General features: G+C 43.6%; 1 protein-coding gene across 1 annotated transcript; it reads left to right on the top strand.

Moving 5' to 3' along the window:
- Positions 1 to 7,819: 7,819 nt before the first annotated feature.
- Positions 7,820 to 13,242, top strand: LOC130080328 (uncharacterized). Its single transcript, XM_056245682.1, has 2 exons — positions 7,820 to 12,850; positions 13,127 to 13,242. Exon 1 carries the CDS (start codon positions 8,181 to 8,183, stop codon positions 12,651 to 12,653), a length of 4,473 nt encoding a protein of 1,490 aa, XP_056101657.1. The 5' UTR covers positions 7,820 to 8,180; the 3' UTR covers positions 12,654 to 12,850; positions 13,127 to 13,242.
- The last annotated feature ends 695 nt before the right edge of the window (positions 13,243 to 13,937 follow it).

Below are 13,937 nucleotides of genomic sequence, written 5' to 3'. Positions count from 1 at the left end.
TTGTTAAATTTCAGTTTTATCAATAATAGCCATTATAAAAGTATAAGTAAAAGGTACAAAAAGCTATACAGTAAAGCGCTGTTATGTTATTAAATAACATAAAGCAAACAATTCAGTCAAATATACAAATTCAGCGCTCAAATATATGAAACTTCACTTAGCCTTCTGCCAAAACTATTGGCCAGGGAACGAATTATAGATTCACGAGACCAAAGATCGCCTGTTAGGTCTATACAAGACGAATTATATCTCATGTTTAACCACTACAGACAGAGACGTCAGAGTCAGCGGCAAACATCAGAACGACTAGCCGAGGAAAGACTGTTCCAGGTGGGGTACTTGAGCGCCGATCGCCCGGTGATTGCTTGGAATGGATCTCAGTCAAATTATCATAAATCTATAAATAAACCACAGATTTCAGCTTTAAAAAACTACATTCTCGCCTGAAAAACTCTTAAAACTACATTTCGTGACACAATAACAGTAGTATTATATTTCAACTGTATATTAAAAAATGGCGCTTCTAATGCCCTTGTAGCAAGCGCAAGTGACGATACTCTGTCAACCAATCAACGTTCTGCAGTGAGTCTAGCTCCTCCTTTTAGTACCGTACCACTGTGCTAGGTACCCCAACGGAAGGGTACCCAAAAAGTGGTACGGTACGGTTCGGCTTTTTGGTACCATTCACAACTTTTGACAGTGGAAACGCAAATAATTGCGTACCGTACCGTACCGCTCAGTGGAAACGAGTCATTAAAGAGCACGTCTCCCAGGAAGATATGGAAATTGATGGCTTTAGAGCACCCTTTCGTCTTGACAGAGACCCCGCGGTGACCGGTAAGTCACTGGGCGGAGGTTTATGTTTATACATTAATAAACGCTGGTGCAGTACAGTTATCATTCGTGAGTCCTTATGTACACCAGACATTGAGCTTTTAGCGGTGTCGCTACGGCCATTCTATTTGCCGAGGGAATTTCCACAACTGTTTGTGACTGTGGTTTATATTCATCCCAGGGCTTACGCTGACATCGCAACACAAATCCTGACCAAAAAAGTGCAGAGTTTTCAAGCGCGAGCAAACAGTTGATGCGCCGATTTTTTTAATGGGAGATTTTAACCACTGTAAACCCGGGAAAGCGCTTGGTCACTTCTTTCAATATGTCACTTGTCCGACTCGGCATTCCAAGTGTCTTGATCTTTGTTTTGGGACAGTTAAAGGAGCATTGGTGCGTCCGACCACAGTGTTGTTTATCTTGTTCCGACATACAAAACTGTCCTGAAGAGGAACAAGCCTGAGCGAACTCTGGTGCCGGTATGGTCGGATGAATCGGTGCAGGATCTACAAGAATGTTTTGCTGATACCGACTGGGACGTTTTTAAGAATTCCTGCACAGATATAAATGAATTAACAGAAACGGTTTCTAGTTATATTTCTTTCTGTGAAAATATGTTTGTCCCCAAGAAATCGTGTTTATTTTATGCTAATAATAAACAGTGGGTCTCAAAATCAGTCAAGAAACTGATTAATCAGAGGAATATTTATTTTAATCAAGGAGACACGCAGCAATACAGGGAGCTCTCAAAGCAAGTTAAGAGAGAACTTAAACTCGCAAAGTTCGCTTACAAAGATAAAGGTGAAAAATAATTGAGTGCAGGTGATGCACGCCCTGCATAGGAAGGTGTGAAAAATATGATGGGTATGCCAACAAAGAAGAGTGTAGTCTCACTTAATGGGATAAATGACAAACAACTTTCAAATGAATTTAATGTTTTTTTTAATCGTTATGATGAGCATAATTTTAGTAAAGAGGTGTCTGTTTTTAAGGATAATGCTTGTACTCCCCCTAATGTTCACATCGATAAATGTGCTGTCATTAAAGCTTTTAGATCAGTCAAAGAGAGGAAAAGCCCTGGTCCTGATCATATTGGAGGACAACTTCTTAAAAACTGTGCTGTGCAGTTGGCGGACATCTTCACATACATCTTTCAACTATCACTGCAGTTGCACTGGGTCCCTCGTCTTTGGAAAGACTCTATCATTGTGCCAGTCCCAAAAATTAAAGCCCCAAAGCTACTGAATGACTTCCGACCTATAGCACTCTTTTCTCTGGTGATGAAATCGTTTGAAAAACTGGTGAAGTCTGCCATAATGGACAATGTGCAGGACAGACTGGATCCTTTACAGTTTGCTTATAGACCAGGTCGAGGTGTGGATGATGCCACAGGAACACTTTTAAATTTGGTTTTTAAACATCTCGAAGGGGCAGGTTCTCTAGTCCGTTTGCTTTTTGTTGATTTTTCTTCTGCATTTAACTGTATTCAGCCTCATGACTTAGCTGATAAACTGAATCAAAACTTCAACATTGACACAGGTTTGATCAGTTGGCTGATGGACTTCTTAACAGAGCGGCCTCAGCGAGTCAGGGTCAATGGGATCCAATCGGATGTTCTTTGGTCATCAACTGGATCTCCGCAGGGCTGTGTACTGTCGCCACTTTTATTTGTCCTATATACTAATGACTGTCAGAGCAGCTATCCAGGTCGTCATGTTGTTAAGTTTGCTGACGACTCTGTCACTTCTAAGTCAGAAAGACTGTGAGCATGGTCCTGTTTTATCAGATTTTGTTGAGTGGTGTGGAACTGCCTTTCTAAACATTAATGTAAACAAAACTTAAGAAGTGTACATCAACTTTGGCAGGTGACCTGTGTCTCTTCCTCCTGCTCTTATCAATAGCCAGGCTGTGGATCAGGTAGAGAACTACAAATACCTGGGGACAGTCATTGACAATAAGTTGTGTTTTGAGTCGCAGGTAGATGCTGTCTGCAAGAAGGCTCATCAACGTATGTACTTTTATCTTAAACTTAGAAATTTTAACCTGGATACTACCTTTATGAAAATGTCACGGGGTGACAAAATCCATTCCGGCTTGACCCACTGCCGTATTTGCTTTTCCCACTAGATTAGAAATAGATTTCTTTAATGGTTTAGTGAGAGAAGCCGACGCCTTCAGGGACGATCCTGAACCGGGAGACAGAACCGGGAAAAGATCTTCTGAATCTTTCCTTCACACAGCGTGGATGTATCAATCTGCCAGAAAAAGAGCTTCTCAGTGATGTGAGTATCCCATAAAGGGAGTTGGACGAGGTCTCCAACATGGATGAGAGCTTAGCTCTCACCCTCCTCTCCCCCACCACCTCAACTGGCTCAAGTGAGCAACCCAGGACAGAACTGGCCTTTTTAATCAGTTTGTTCAGCCTCATCCTGTCTACCGTTGTGATGCAGCTACTCCAACATACCACACCAAAGAAGATGGCTGACGCCACTACAGAGTCATAAAAGGTCCTCAGGAGTGAACCCTGCACTCCAAAGGACCTTAGTCTCCTGAGCAGGAATAGCCTCTTCTGGCCCTTCTTATAAAGGGCGTTAACAGTGTCTGTACAATCCAGTTTATTATTAACCTGGAAACCAAGATACCTGTTGGAGTCCACAATCTCAATATCCACCCCCTGAATATTTACAGGAACCGTAAATATTCAGGGGGTGGATATTGAGATTGTGGACTCCAACAGGTATCTTGGTTTCCAGGTGGGGGTGAAACCATAGAGGGAAGGAAGCCCCTTTTCTCTGCTGGCCATTCAATATTTAATTTATCTACAGCCCTAGTAATCATATCCACCAGCTCCTCATATGCTGGGGAAAGAGATGGCGAATCCCCTTCCCCCATGATTGTGTCACTTTCAATGCCCAGCACATCTACCTTCTCGGAGGTAAAGCACTGAAGCATTGGTCTCTCTCCCCGGGCGGAAGAACCCACGGGCGGGCCTCCGAACCGAAGGCTGATACCGCATGCTCCACTCCCAAACACATCACACAAAGCTTGTGTGTGTCCCCACTTGTTTAATAACGCAAGCAGCGAGAAACACAGAGATTGTGCAATTGTTTCGCCATAGTGTTTATATATATATATATATATATATATATATATCAGACAGACAACAGTAAATATAACAGACAGATTGACACAGATCACTTGCTGAGGCAACAGAAGCTAATGCCGGTTTGCACCGGATGCGCTTTATCTCTTCCTGGTCATGACTTCACCCGCCTGTGACGCTCATTCTTTCCATTGTACTAGTTGACATAGATGTTTCAGACGCATTCACGCTGGAGGCGTTCCCAAAGCGTCATCGACGCATCGCGAGTTCCCTCGAAAGGGAACATATGTTTCATATAATTACTTTGTGTCATGAGAGCCCCATTTTTTTTCACAAGAGCAAAAGTAAGAAAAATATTGTTCTGGGTCAGAAAACCCTCATAACCCTGGCTGCCTGATTTTCTAAGCTGTAAATGTCTTTGTAAATGTTTTTGAATGTTTAAATTTCCATAATGTCCCCAGGCCTGTGTATCCCAGTACAACACTTACTACCTAGGTTTTTTTCAGGTTTTTTTTATACATTGTTGGGTATCACAGTAAAGATTCTCTCTAATTTAGAGTTGCCAAAAAGTACAGACTTCGGTACCAAGTCGGTTCGGAAATTTTTTGATTGTGACGTTTTGAGCGCTGTTGAGCGGAATCGTAAACACCTCTGATTGGCCATTGTGTTCACACGCTCATCGGATTTGTCTGTAATTGGCTACAACGATCAACGCACAGGAGCGTTTTTGAGCACACGTAAGTGTACTGCCCCCTTGTGAGAAGAGGTATTTAAGTTTTGAGTCTCTTGTGTTTTGTCCACGCAGAGTTTCCGTAGCTCAGTCGTTCTCATAACATTCTCACTGCAAGTCAAACTCCGGAGTGTTAAAGTTTATAAACTATCATTTTGGTCTCTGACGAATATCTGTCTGTTTAGTGGTCTTTAGTGGTCAGTCAGTGGTCTAATGCAAGCGTTTTGGCTGCTAGAGCACGCGCTAAAGCAGCAGCCGATCAAGCACAGGCATCATACGCTGAAAGAGAAGCAGAGGTGATAAAAGAGGTATTTGTTTCATAGAGATCTTAGCTTCCTTTTGATATCCTATTTAGTCATTTTAGCATGTTTTCTATTCGTAATTTGTAAGGAAATATGTGACGCTAGTAGCGTTAGTTTCTCTATGGCATTTTCTATGTAAATTAGCATTGTGTTATTTGCTTGCTATGCGATCGTGATTTGAAGGTTTTAGTTATTTCTAGACTACTTATTTAGTTTTGCATTGTATATTCATCATATTGAGATTGTTATATGCTCTTCTTTGTTTTTGTATGTTACAGTTTTACAGTCCTTTCAGTAAAACACCACAAAACAGCAAGAAGCTTCTGGTTCTTTATTGGAAACTGTTAGCTATCTGTAAAGCTAGATTTCATGCACACTAGTGAATGCAGAATAGTAAAAAGACAGCATGGAAAGTCAGCCAAAAGTCGACACGGAAGACAACACTGCTGTCCCTGATCGCCAAAGTTCAGTCAGCAACGTTGGTGACCTGTGGGAAACGAGATCGAACTGTTCCAACACCTCACGTGCCAGTCAGCGGTCACGCGCCAGTCAGCGGTCACGCGTCAGTCAGTGGTCTAATGCAAGCGTTTTGGCTGCTAGAGCACGCGCTAAAGCAGCAGCCGCTCAAGCACAGGCATCATACGCTGAAAGAGAAGCAGAGGTGATAAAAGAAAAGGCCCACATCGAGGCTGAGGCTACAAAAAAGAAAGCAGAGCTCAGCGCTGACCTCCTCAAACTGCGTCTACAGAGTGCAGCTGCTGCTGCCAACGCCGAAGCAGAGGTCCTGGAAGCGGCCGCCGAGGATGAAGGTGGAGAATCCTGGGGCCTCATTTATAAAACTTTGCGCAGGATTTGCGTCAGAAGTGGCGTACGGATGAAACATAGGACGTGCGTACGCACAGAAATATTCGGATTTATAAAACCGTGCGCACGCACATCCTACGCATTTTTCCCTTAATAAATCATAATCAATTCTAAATGTAGCGCAGCTTTTGCGGCTTCATGTCACGCCCATAGTTGCCCATAAATAGTCCGTGAAACGCCCATAAGTTAATATTCATCGATTGCAAAATCATGGCAAACATAGAGAGGAAATCAAAAAAACGTAACTTCACTCAATGTGAAGTAGAAGTTATCGTTGGCGAGGTGGAAAAGAGGAGAAAAATGTTGTTTGGAGGGCACAGTGTGGGCATATAGGCTACTAATGCCAAAAAGGCACTTGAGTGGCAAAAGGTTGCAGACGCCGTAAATGCTGTAGCCTCACAACCTCGGACTGTGGCCGAAATAAAAAAGAAATGACAAGCTACAGATGTCGGTTATAATCTACTTGGAAATGGGAAATAGTTCAGCGCAAATGTAATTTCTTGGAGCTTTCTGAATGGTTAAGACATAGGTCTACGTCATACGTTATTTTATCAAAAATAAAACAAACTAAAGGCATATGCATGAATACCATGATTCCGTAGCTGATGAAGTCATTTTTACTATGAAAACAACTTTCCCCAGTGGACAAATAATACATCTATCTATCTATCTATCTATCTATCTATCTATCTATCTATCTATCTATCTATCTATCTATCTATCTATCTATCTATCTATCTATCTATCTATCTATCTATCTATCTATCTCCCTAATTATCTATCTATCTAATTGCATCTATATCTGCTCCGCCTGACGGACACATTGGCGAGAATATCAGTTTTGTACATTATTTCGTTCTGTTTACCATCTTATTTATGAGGATGAATTGTATAACATGCCAATATTATTGCAGAACATATTTCACTTTTCTTTTTGCAAATATGTGTTAATTTGCATTTCTGTTGCAGATCGATCAAATGGGTGTTCGTGTAGGCTGTTAATTGTAAGACTTGCTTTGTGAAGTTATTTATGATTTATGAGAGGCAGTATTGCCATTTATTTTACACAACGGTCTACAGTTTCACACACTTTCACGTGTTTCTTCCATCTGCCGACGGTGTCGCCATTTCTCAGTTCACCCGTTTTTGTGCGTACGCCTGGGTCAGAGCTTGCGTGAAGGACCGCACATTTTACCGTCAAGTTTGCTTTTTATAAATACCAATTATTGCGTAGAGAGCGGCGTACGCCTTCTTTTGTGCGTACGCAACGTTTATAAGTGAGGCCCCTGGTTTCCAGAAAACAGCGACAGCGTAGTTGAGCCCATACCAGCTCCACCTCCACCGACTAATAACCGCTCTGATTCCCCTCAAGCTACCACACTGACGCTTCCAGCAGCTCAGCGAGTAAAATACAGTGGTGATATTGAGCAACATAAAGATGAAGAGCATAACATACCAAACAGCGAGATCAGTGAATATGGGTTTCAAGAGCTACCAGTGGCGCATTCCTCACAGTATTGCATCGCCAGTGGAACAAATCGTTCTTATGCCCAAAGCTCGTTCAAAAATGCCTTTTTCACATCTCACTCACAGTATCCTACCCCAGTTACTACCGACCACAGATTTCAGCCACGTTTTATGAACCAGTCAGTCCCTTTTCAGCCTAGGCTGTCGTCACCATGCCCTGTAGCCAGTGCAAACGAGTCCAATTTCCCAGCCACATCGGACTTAGCCAAATATTTGATGCGCAGAGAGTTGGTCAGCTCAGGGCTCCTGACGTTTGATGATAAGCCTGAAAATTATTGGGCTTGGAAGGCATCCTTTTTGAACGCTACTGTAGGTCTCTCTTTATCCCCAAGAGAGGAGTTAGATCTCCTCTGCAAGTGGTTAGGCCCCAAATCATCAGAGCAAGCGAAACGATTAAGGGCTGTGCACACCTACGATGCCACAGCTGGTGTCAAAATGGTATGGCAAAGACTAGATAGAGAATGCTCTCCTGAAAAAGTTGGAAGATTTTCCCAAAATCGCAAACAGAGAAAACTGCAAGTTAAGGGAGCTAGGTGATCTCATCTCAGAGCTTGATGCTGCCCGGGTAGATGGACTCCTGCATGGCCTGAGTTACCTAGACACGTCCCGGGGCATCACACCCATTGTTCAGAAAATCCCATTTCACCTCCAAGAAAAATGGATCACCACAGCATCCTACTATAAAGAGCAACACCATGCTTCATACCCGCCATTTCCTGTTTTCGTGAAGTTTGTGTGTGACAAAGCTAAAACTTTAAATGACCCAAGCTTTACTCCCTTGCTTTCTACTGGTGGTCCAAGTGTTTATAGGCCTGAAAGAATGAACAAGCCCAATTTCAAAACTGCAGTATCTGTTCGAAAAACTGAAATACTTGCTCCAAAAGGCAATCGTGAATCCTCTGACCAAAAGGTGGTTGACCCGGATAAACTGTGCCCGCTCCACAACAAACCACACTCCCTTCGCAAGTGTCGTGGTTTCAGAGCAAAGACTTTGGATCAGAGGAAAGTCATTCTGAAAGAATTGGCCATTTGTTACAAGTGCTGTTCCTCCGTCAACCACATGGCAAAAGATTGCGACTCAAGTGTACATTGCAATGAGTGCAAAAGTGACCAACACGTCACCGCACTGCACCCTGGACCAGCACCCTGGAAAACGGAAACTCCAGGCTCTGAAGCTCCTAACGTGCATGGCGGGGAGCAAGCAGAAAGTCCTATGCGCGCCAATGTGTCCAAATGTACAGAGGTATGTGGAAAAGGTATCAGCTCACGCTCATGCTCCAAAATCTGTCTTGTAAACATTTATCCTGCTGGGCACAAGGAAAAGGCAGTGAAAGCCTATGTTGTGTTAGACGAGCAAAGCAATAGGTCTTTGGCAAAGACAGAATTCTTTGAGATCTTTAACGTTAACACAGGCACCAAAATTTACACTCTGAAGACCTGTTCAGGCGTAGGAGAGACAAGGGCACGCCAAGCTGACGGGTTCATACTGGAGTCTCTTGACGGCAACACTAGCGTCCGGCTGCCCACATTAATCGAGTGCAACATGCTCCCAGATGATCGATCTGAGATCCCGACACCGGAGGCTGCAAGACACCACACTCACCTCAAGCATTTGGCAGCCAAGATTCCTGATTTGGACCCTAATGCTTCAATACTGGTCCTCCTCGGTCGGGACATACCAAGAGTGCACAAGGTCAGAGAACATTACAACGGCCCCCACGATGCTCCGTACGCCCAGCGCCTCGACCTGGGCTGGGTCATAATAGGTGATGTGTGCCTTGGGGGTGCTCATGTGCCTAGCAAAGTTAGTGTTTACCGCACATCAGTGTTGAACAACGGACGTACATCTCTGTTGGACTCTTGCACCAATTCATTCCACGTTAAAGAAAAGGTTCTGAGCTCTGACGGCCCATTTAACGCTGGGAACATGTCCAGCTTGATGGACATAGACGGAAACGACTGTCTCACCAACAAATTGTTCATGAGAACCCCACATGATGACAAACCTGCCATGTCAGTGGAGGATGAACTCTTCTTGGAGATCATGGATGAACAAATGTTCATGGACGAGTCCAACAGCTGGGTGGCGCCACTGCCCTTCAAACCGAACAGGCACAGATTACCCAACAATCGAGACCAAGCAGTCCAACGTCTCAACTCACTGCGTCGAGTGCTTGACAAAAAGCCCCAAATGAAAGAACATTTCTTGAACTTTATGGAGAAAATGTTTGAGTCAGGACATGCAGAACCCGTCCTGCCATCCACCAAAGACCAAGAGTGTTGGTACCTACCGTTTTTTGGTGTATACCATCCACGCAAACCTGATCAGATACGGGTAGTGTTTGATTCTAATGCAACTTACAAAGACACGTCTTTGAACAATGTTTTGTTGAGTGGTCCAGACATGAACAACACACTTATTGGGGTTCTCTTGCGCTTCCGAAAAGAACCTGTGGCAATCACTGCAGACATACAGCAAATGTTCTACTGTTTTGTCATTCGCGAGGACCATCGCGACTTTGTGCGTTTCCTGTGGTACGAAGGCAACGATCCTACAGAGGCAATCAGAGAGTACAGGATGACTGTACACGTGTTTGGAAATAGCCCGTCTCCTGCCATAGCTATATATGGTCTCAGGAGGGCGGCGCTGGCCACACAAGATGAGTACAGTGACGAGGCCAAACAGTTTGTTCTTAAAAACTTTTACGTCGATGACGGACTGGCTTCTTTTCCTTCAGACATTAGCGCCATTCAAACTCTGAAAAGCGCCAAAGAAATGCTGGCGGACTCTAACATTCGTTTGCACAAAATAGCCTCCAATAGCACAGACGTAATGGAAGCATTTCCATCTGAGGAACGTGCAAAAGAATTGAAAAATCTTGACCTTGGCGCAGAGCCCCTGCCCTTGCAGAGAAGTTTAGGGCTTAACTGGGACTTGCAAAATGACTGTTTCACCTTCCTCGTATCAAGAGAAGACAAGCCATTCACAAGAAGAGGCATCCTTTCTGCTGTTAACAGCTTGTACGATCCTCTTGGGTTTGCTGCCCCCATCATCATGCAAGGCAAAGCTCTCATCAGAGAATTGTGCTCAGAGAACTGTGACTGGGACACTCAATTGCCAGCAGAAAAAGAGGCACAATGGAAATCTTGGAAAGATTCACTTGTAGACCTTGAGAAACTTCAAATTCCTAGACAGTATGTGAACACGTCACTGCAATCTACCTGTCAAAGAGAGTTGTGTGTCTTTGCAGATGCTTCTACATCAGCTATTTCAGCAGTTGCGTACCTTCGAGTCATAGACACCAAAGGTCACGTCCACGTAGGCTTCTGCATGGGCAAGTCCAAATTGGCTCCTAGACAAGTCCACACAGTACCTCGCTTGGAGTTATGCGCTTCAGTTCTGGCGGTGGAGCTGGCAAACATGTTGCTAAATGAACTTGACATTGAAATTCACAAAGTGAAATACTACACTGACAGCCGAGTAGTCTTAGGCTATATCAATAACAGCAGCCGAAGGTTCTATGTCTACGTAGCCAACCGTGTTGCTCGCATCAGAAAGTCATCCGAACCCAGTCAGTGGCACTTAGTGAGCACGGAAATCAATTCTGCCGATCATGGAACACGGCATGTGCCAGCTTCCTTGCTGAGTTCTACCAATTGGTTCACTGGTCCCGACTTCTTGAGGGAAAGTGATGGAGAGTGTCCTGTGCAATCGAACGACTTTCAACTTGTTGAACCTGCCACAGACATTGAAGTCCGCCCACAAGTCTCTACATTTGCAACTACAACCGTGGCAAATTCGCTCGGGTCACACAGGTTTGAGCGATTCTCCAGTTGGAAACGCCTCACTCAAGCTATCGCCAAGCTCATTGAAAAGGCCAGATCTATCTCAAAAGCTACTGATTCAAATGAAGCAAAGATGGACGCTCTAACTCAAGCAAAGTTAGTCATTGTACGAACTGTTCAAGGTGAGACCTTTGAAAAAGAATTGAGAACTCTGAACAAAGGTGAGGACATACTAAAACACAGTCCACTGAAGAATCTCAATGTGTTTTTGGACGAAGAAGGACTGGTGCGAGTAGGAGGACGTGTGACTTCTGCTGAAATAACTCAAGAACAAAGCCAGCCTATCGTGATTCCAAAGAAGCATCACATTGCTGCTTTGCTGGTTCAGTTCTACCACGAACAGATTGTGCACCAAGGCAGACACATCACTGAAGGAGCCATTAGGTCTGCTGGACTGTGGATCCTTGGAGGAAAAAGGTTGGTTACAAATCCTCTCAACAAATGCACAACCTGCCGCCGGTTAAGAGGAAATGTACAACAACAAAAAATGGCAGACATTCCAGCTGATCGTCTCTTCCAATCTCCTCCTTTCACGCATGTCGGAGTAGACGTGTTTGGACCGTGGAACATCTGCATCCGCCGTACAAGAGGTGGAGTGGTAGAAAACAAACGCTGGGCAGTAATGTTCACCTGTTTAGTCACACGAGGAGTTCACATCGAGGTAGTTGAGTCTCTCTCTACTTCAAGTTTCATAAATGCGCTCAGAAGGTTCCTGGCCATAAGAGGACCCACCAAACTTTTCCGTTCAGATTGTGGAACGAACTTCGTTGGAGCGTGTAGGGAGCTTCAGATAAGTTCAGAAGACCCAGAGCTTCAATCCTACCTCAAAAAGGAGGCATGCACTTGGAAGTTTAACCCACCTCACTCTTCTCACATGGGAGGGGTGTGGGAAAGAATGATCGGAGTGGCTCGACGTATCTTTGATGCTATGATGCTGAAGGTTCATTCTCCAAATCTGACTCATGAAGTACTTGTGACGCTCATGGCAGAGGTAACAGCCATAATGAATGGTCGTCCATTAGTACCTGTGTTATCTGATCCTCAACAACCTGATTTGTTGACTCCGAGGGCTCTTCTCACTCAGAAAATCTGTCCCGTTTCTATTCCTCCTGGAGACTTCGATCCAAAAGACTTGTACCGGAAGCAGTGGAAACAGGTGCAGAGTCTGGCTAACTCGTTCTGGAAACGATGGAGAGAAGAGTATCTTGCAACCCTTCAACCAAGAAGAAAATGGCAAGCAAATCAACCAAACTTAGCCATTGGTGACGTTGTCCTCCTAAAGGACTCTCAGGTCAAAAGAAACGAATGGCCTACTGGGCTTATTGTGGACACTTATCCTGGTCGAGATAAAAGAGTACGTAAAGTAGATGTACGCATAGTTAAAGAAGGTACTGCTAAGGTGTACTCAAGACCTGTTTCGGAAATTGTGTTATTAGTTAAGGGTTAATAGTGTTATAGTAGTATTCCAGGCGGGGAGTGTACTGCCCCCTTGTGAGAAGAGGTATTTAAGTTTTGAGTCTCTTGTGTTTTGTCCACGCAGAGTTTCCGTTGCTCAGTCGTTCTCATAACATTCTCACTGCAAGTCAAACTCCGGAGTGTTAAAGTTTATAAACTATCATTTTGGTCTCTGACGAATATCTGTCTGTAAGTATTTGTTTCATAGAGATCTTAGCTTCCTTTTGATATCCTATTTAGTCATTTTAGCATGTTTTCTATTCGTAATTTGTAAGGAAATATGTGACGCTAGTAGCGTTAGTTTCTCTATGGCATTTTCTATGTAAATTAGCATTGTGTTATTTGCTTGCTATGCGATCGTGATTTGAAGGTTTTAGTTATTTCTAGACTACTTATTTAGTTTTGCATTGTATATTCATCATATTGAGATTGTAATATGCTCTTCTTTGTTTTTGTATGTTACAGTTTTACAGTCCTTTCAGTAAAACACCACAAAACAGCAAGAAGCTTCTGGTTCTTTATTGGAAACTGTTAGCTATCTGTAAAGCTAGTTAATGCACACTAGTGAAGGCAGAATAGTAAGTGTTTGGAAGTGTTTTAAAAAAATGGGAGCGGGAGTGTTTGAAAGCACAAGCAGGCGTCTATTAGCGGACCGCTCTGCTGATAGACGCCTGCTTTCAAATGCTCCCGTCTGTATCTTTGTAAGCGCTCGGTGAAGAGCGTCATTGATGTATATTTACAACATGTTTTTGAAGCGCTGATTATTGTAGCCAATCACAGACATTTCCGATGAGCGCGTGAGCACAATAGGCAATCAGAGGTGTTTACGATTCCGCTCAACAGCGCTCAAAGCGTCACATTTTTTAAATTTCAGTACCAACTGGTACCGAAGTCGGTACTTTTTGACAACTCTACTCTAATGTATATATTACATTAGCTTGTCCCTCAATACATTGTCCACCCTGTTATTTTCGACTACTTTCCCTTTAAATGAAGGTTGGAAAAATTAAAGGACATCATATCATAAAGCTGTCATCACTTCTTTGGCAGGAAAACGTTTAAGTTACGACTGTAACCTCTGTTCACTGAAAAAAGGGAACAAGACACTGTGTCGATGACGCTATTGGGGAACGCCCTCCACGTGAACCGGTGTCTAAAAAGCTATTCAATCACGGCAATCGAATTTGACCGGCGACAGCCTATGACGTCACTACTAGTGTGACCCGGAAGTATAAAAGGGGCGCCTAGAGAACATGTCATCCTCTTTCGTCTGAAG

Source organism: Rhinichthys klamathensis, unplaced genomic scaffold, assembly GCF_029890125.1.
Source record: "Rhinichthys klamathensis goyatoka isolate OS25496 unplaced genomic scaffold, OSU_Roscu_1.1 h1tg000033l_1, whole genome shotgun sequence".
Lineage (NCBI taxonomy): Eukaryota > Metazoa > Chordata > Actinopteri > Cypriniformes > Leuciscidae > Rhinichthys > Rhinichthys klamathensis.
This window is presented reverse-complemented; position numbering and strand designations above follow the sequence as displayed.

Bases quoted from the DNA above. Each gene is read 5' to 3' on its own strand.
- LOC130080328 (XM_056245682.1), top strand. From the start codon at position 8,181: ATGAACAAGCCCAATTTCAAAACTGCAGTATCTGTTCGAAAAACTGAA.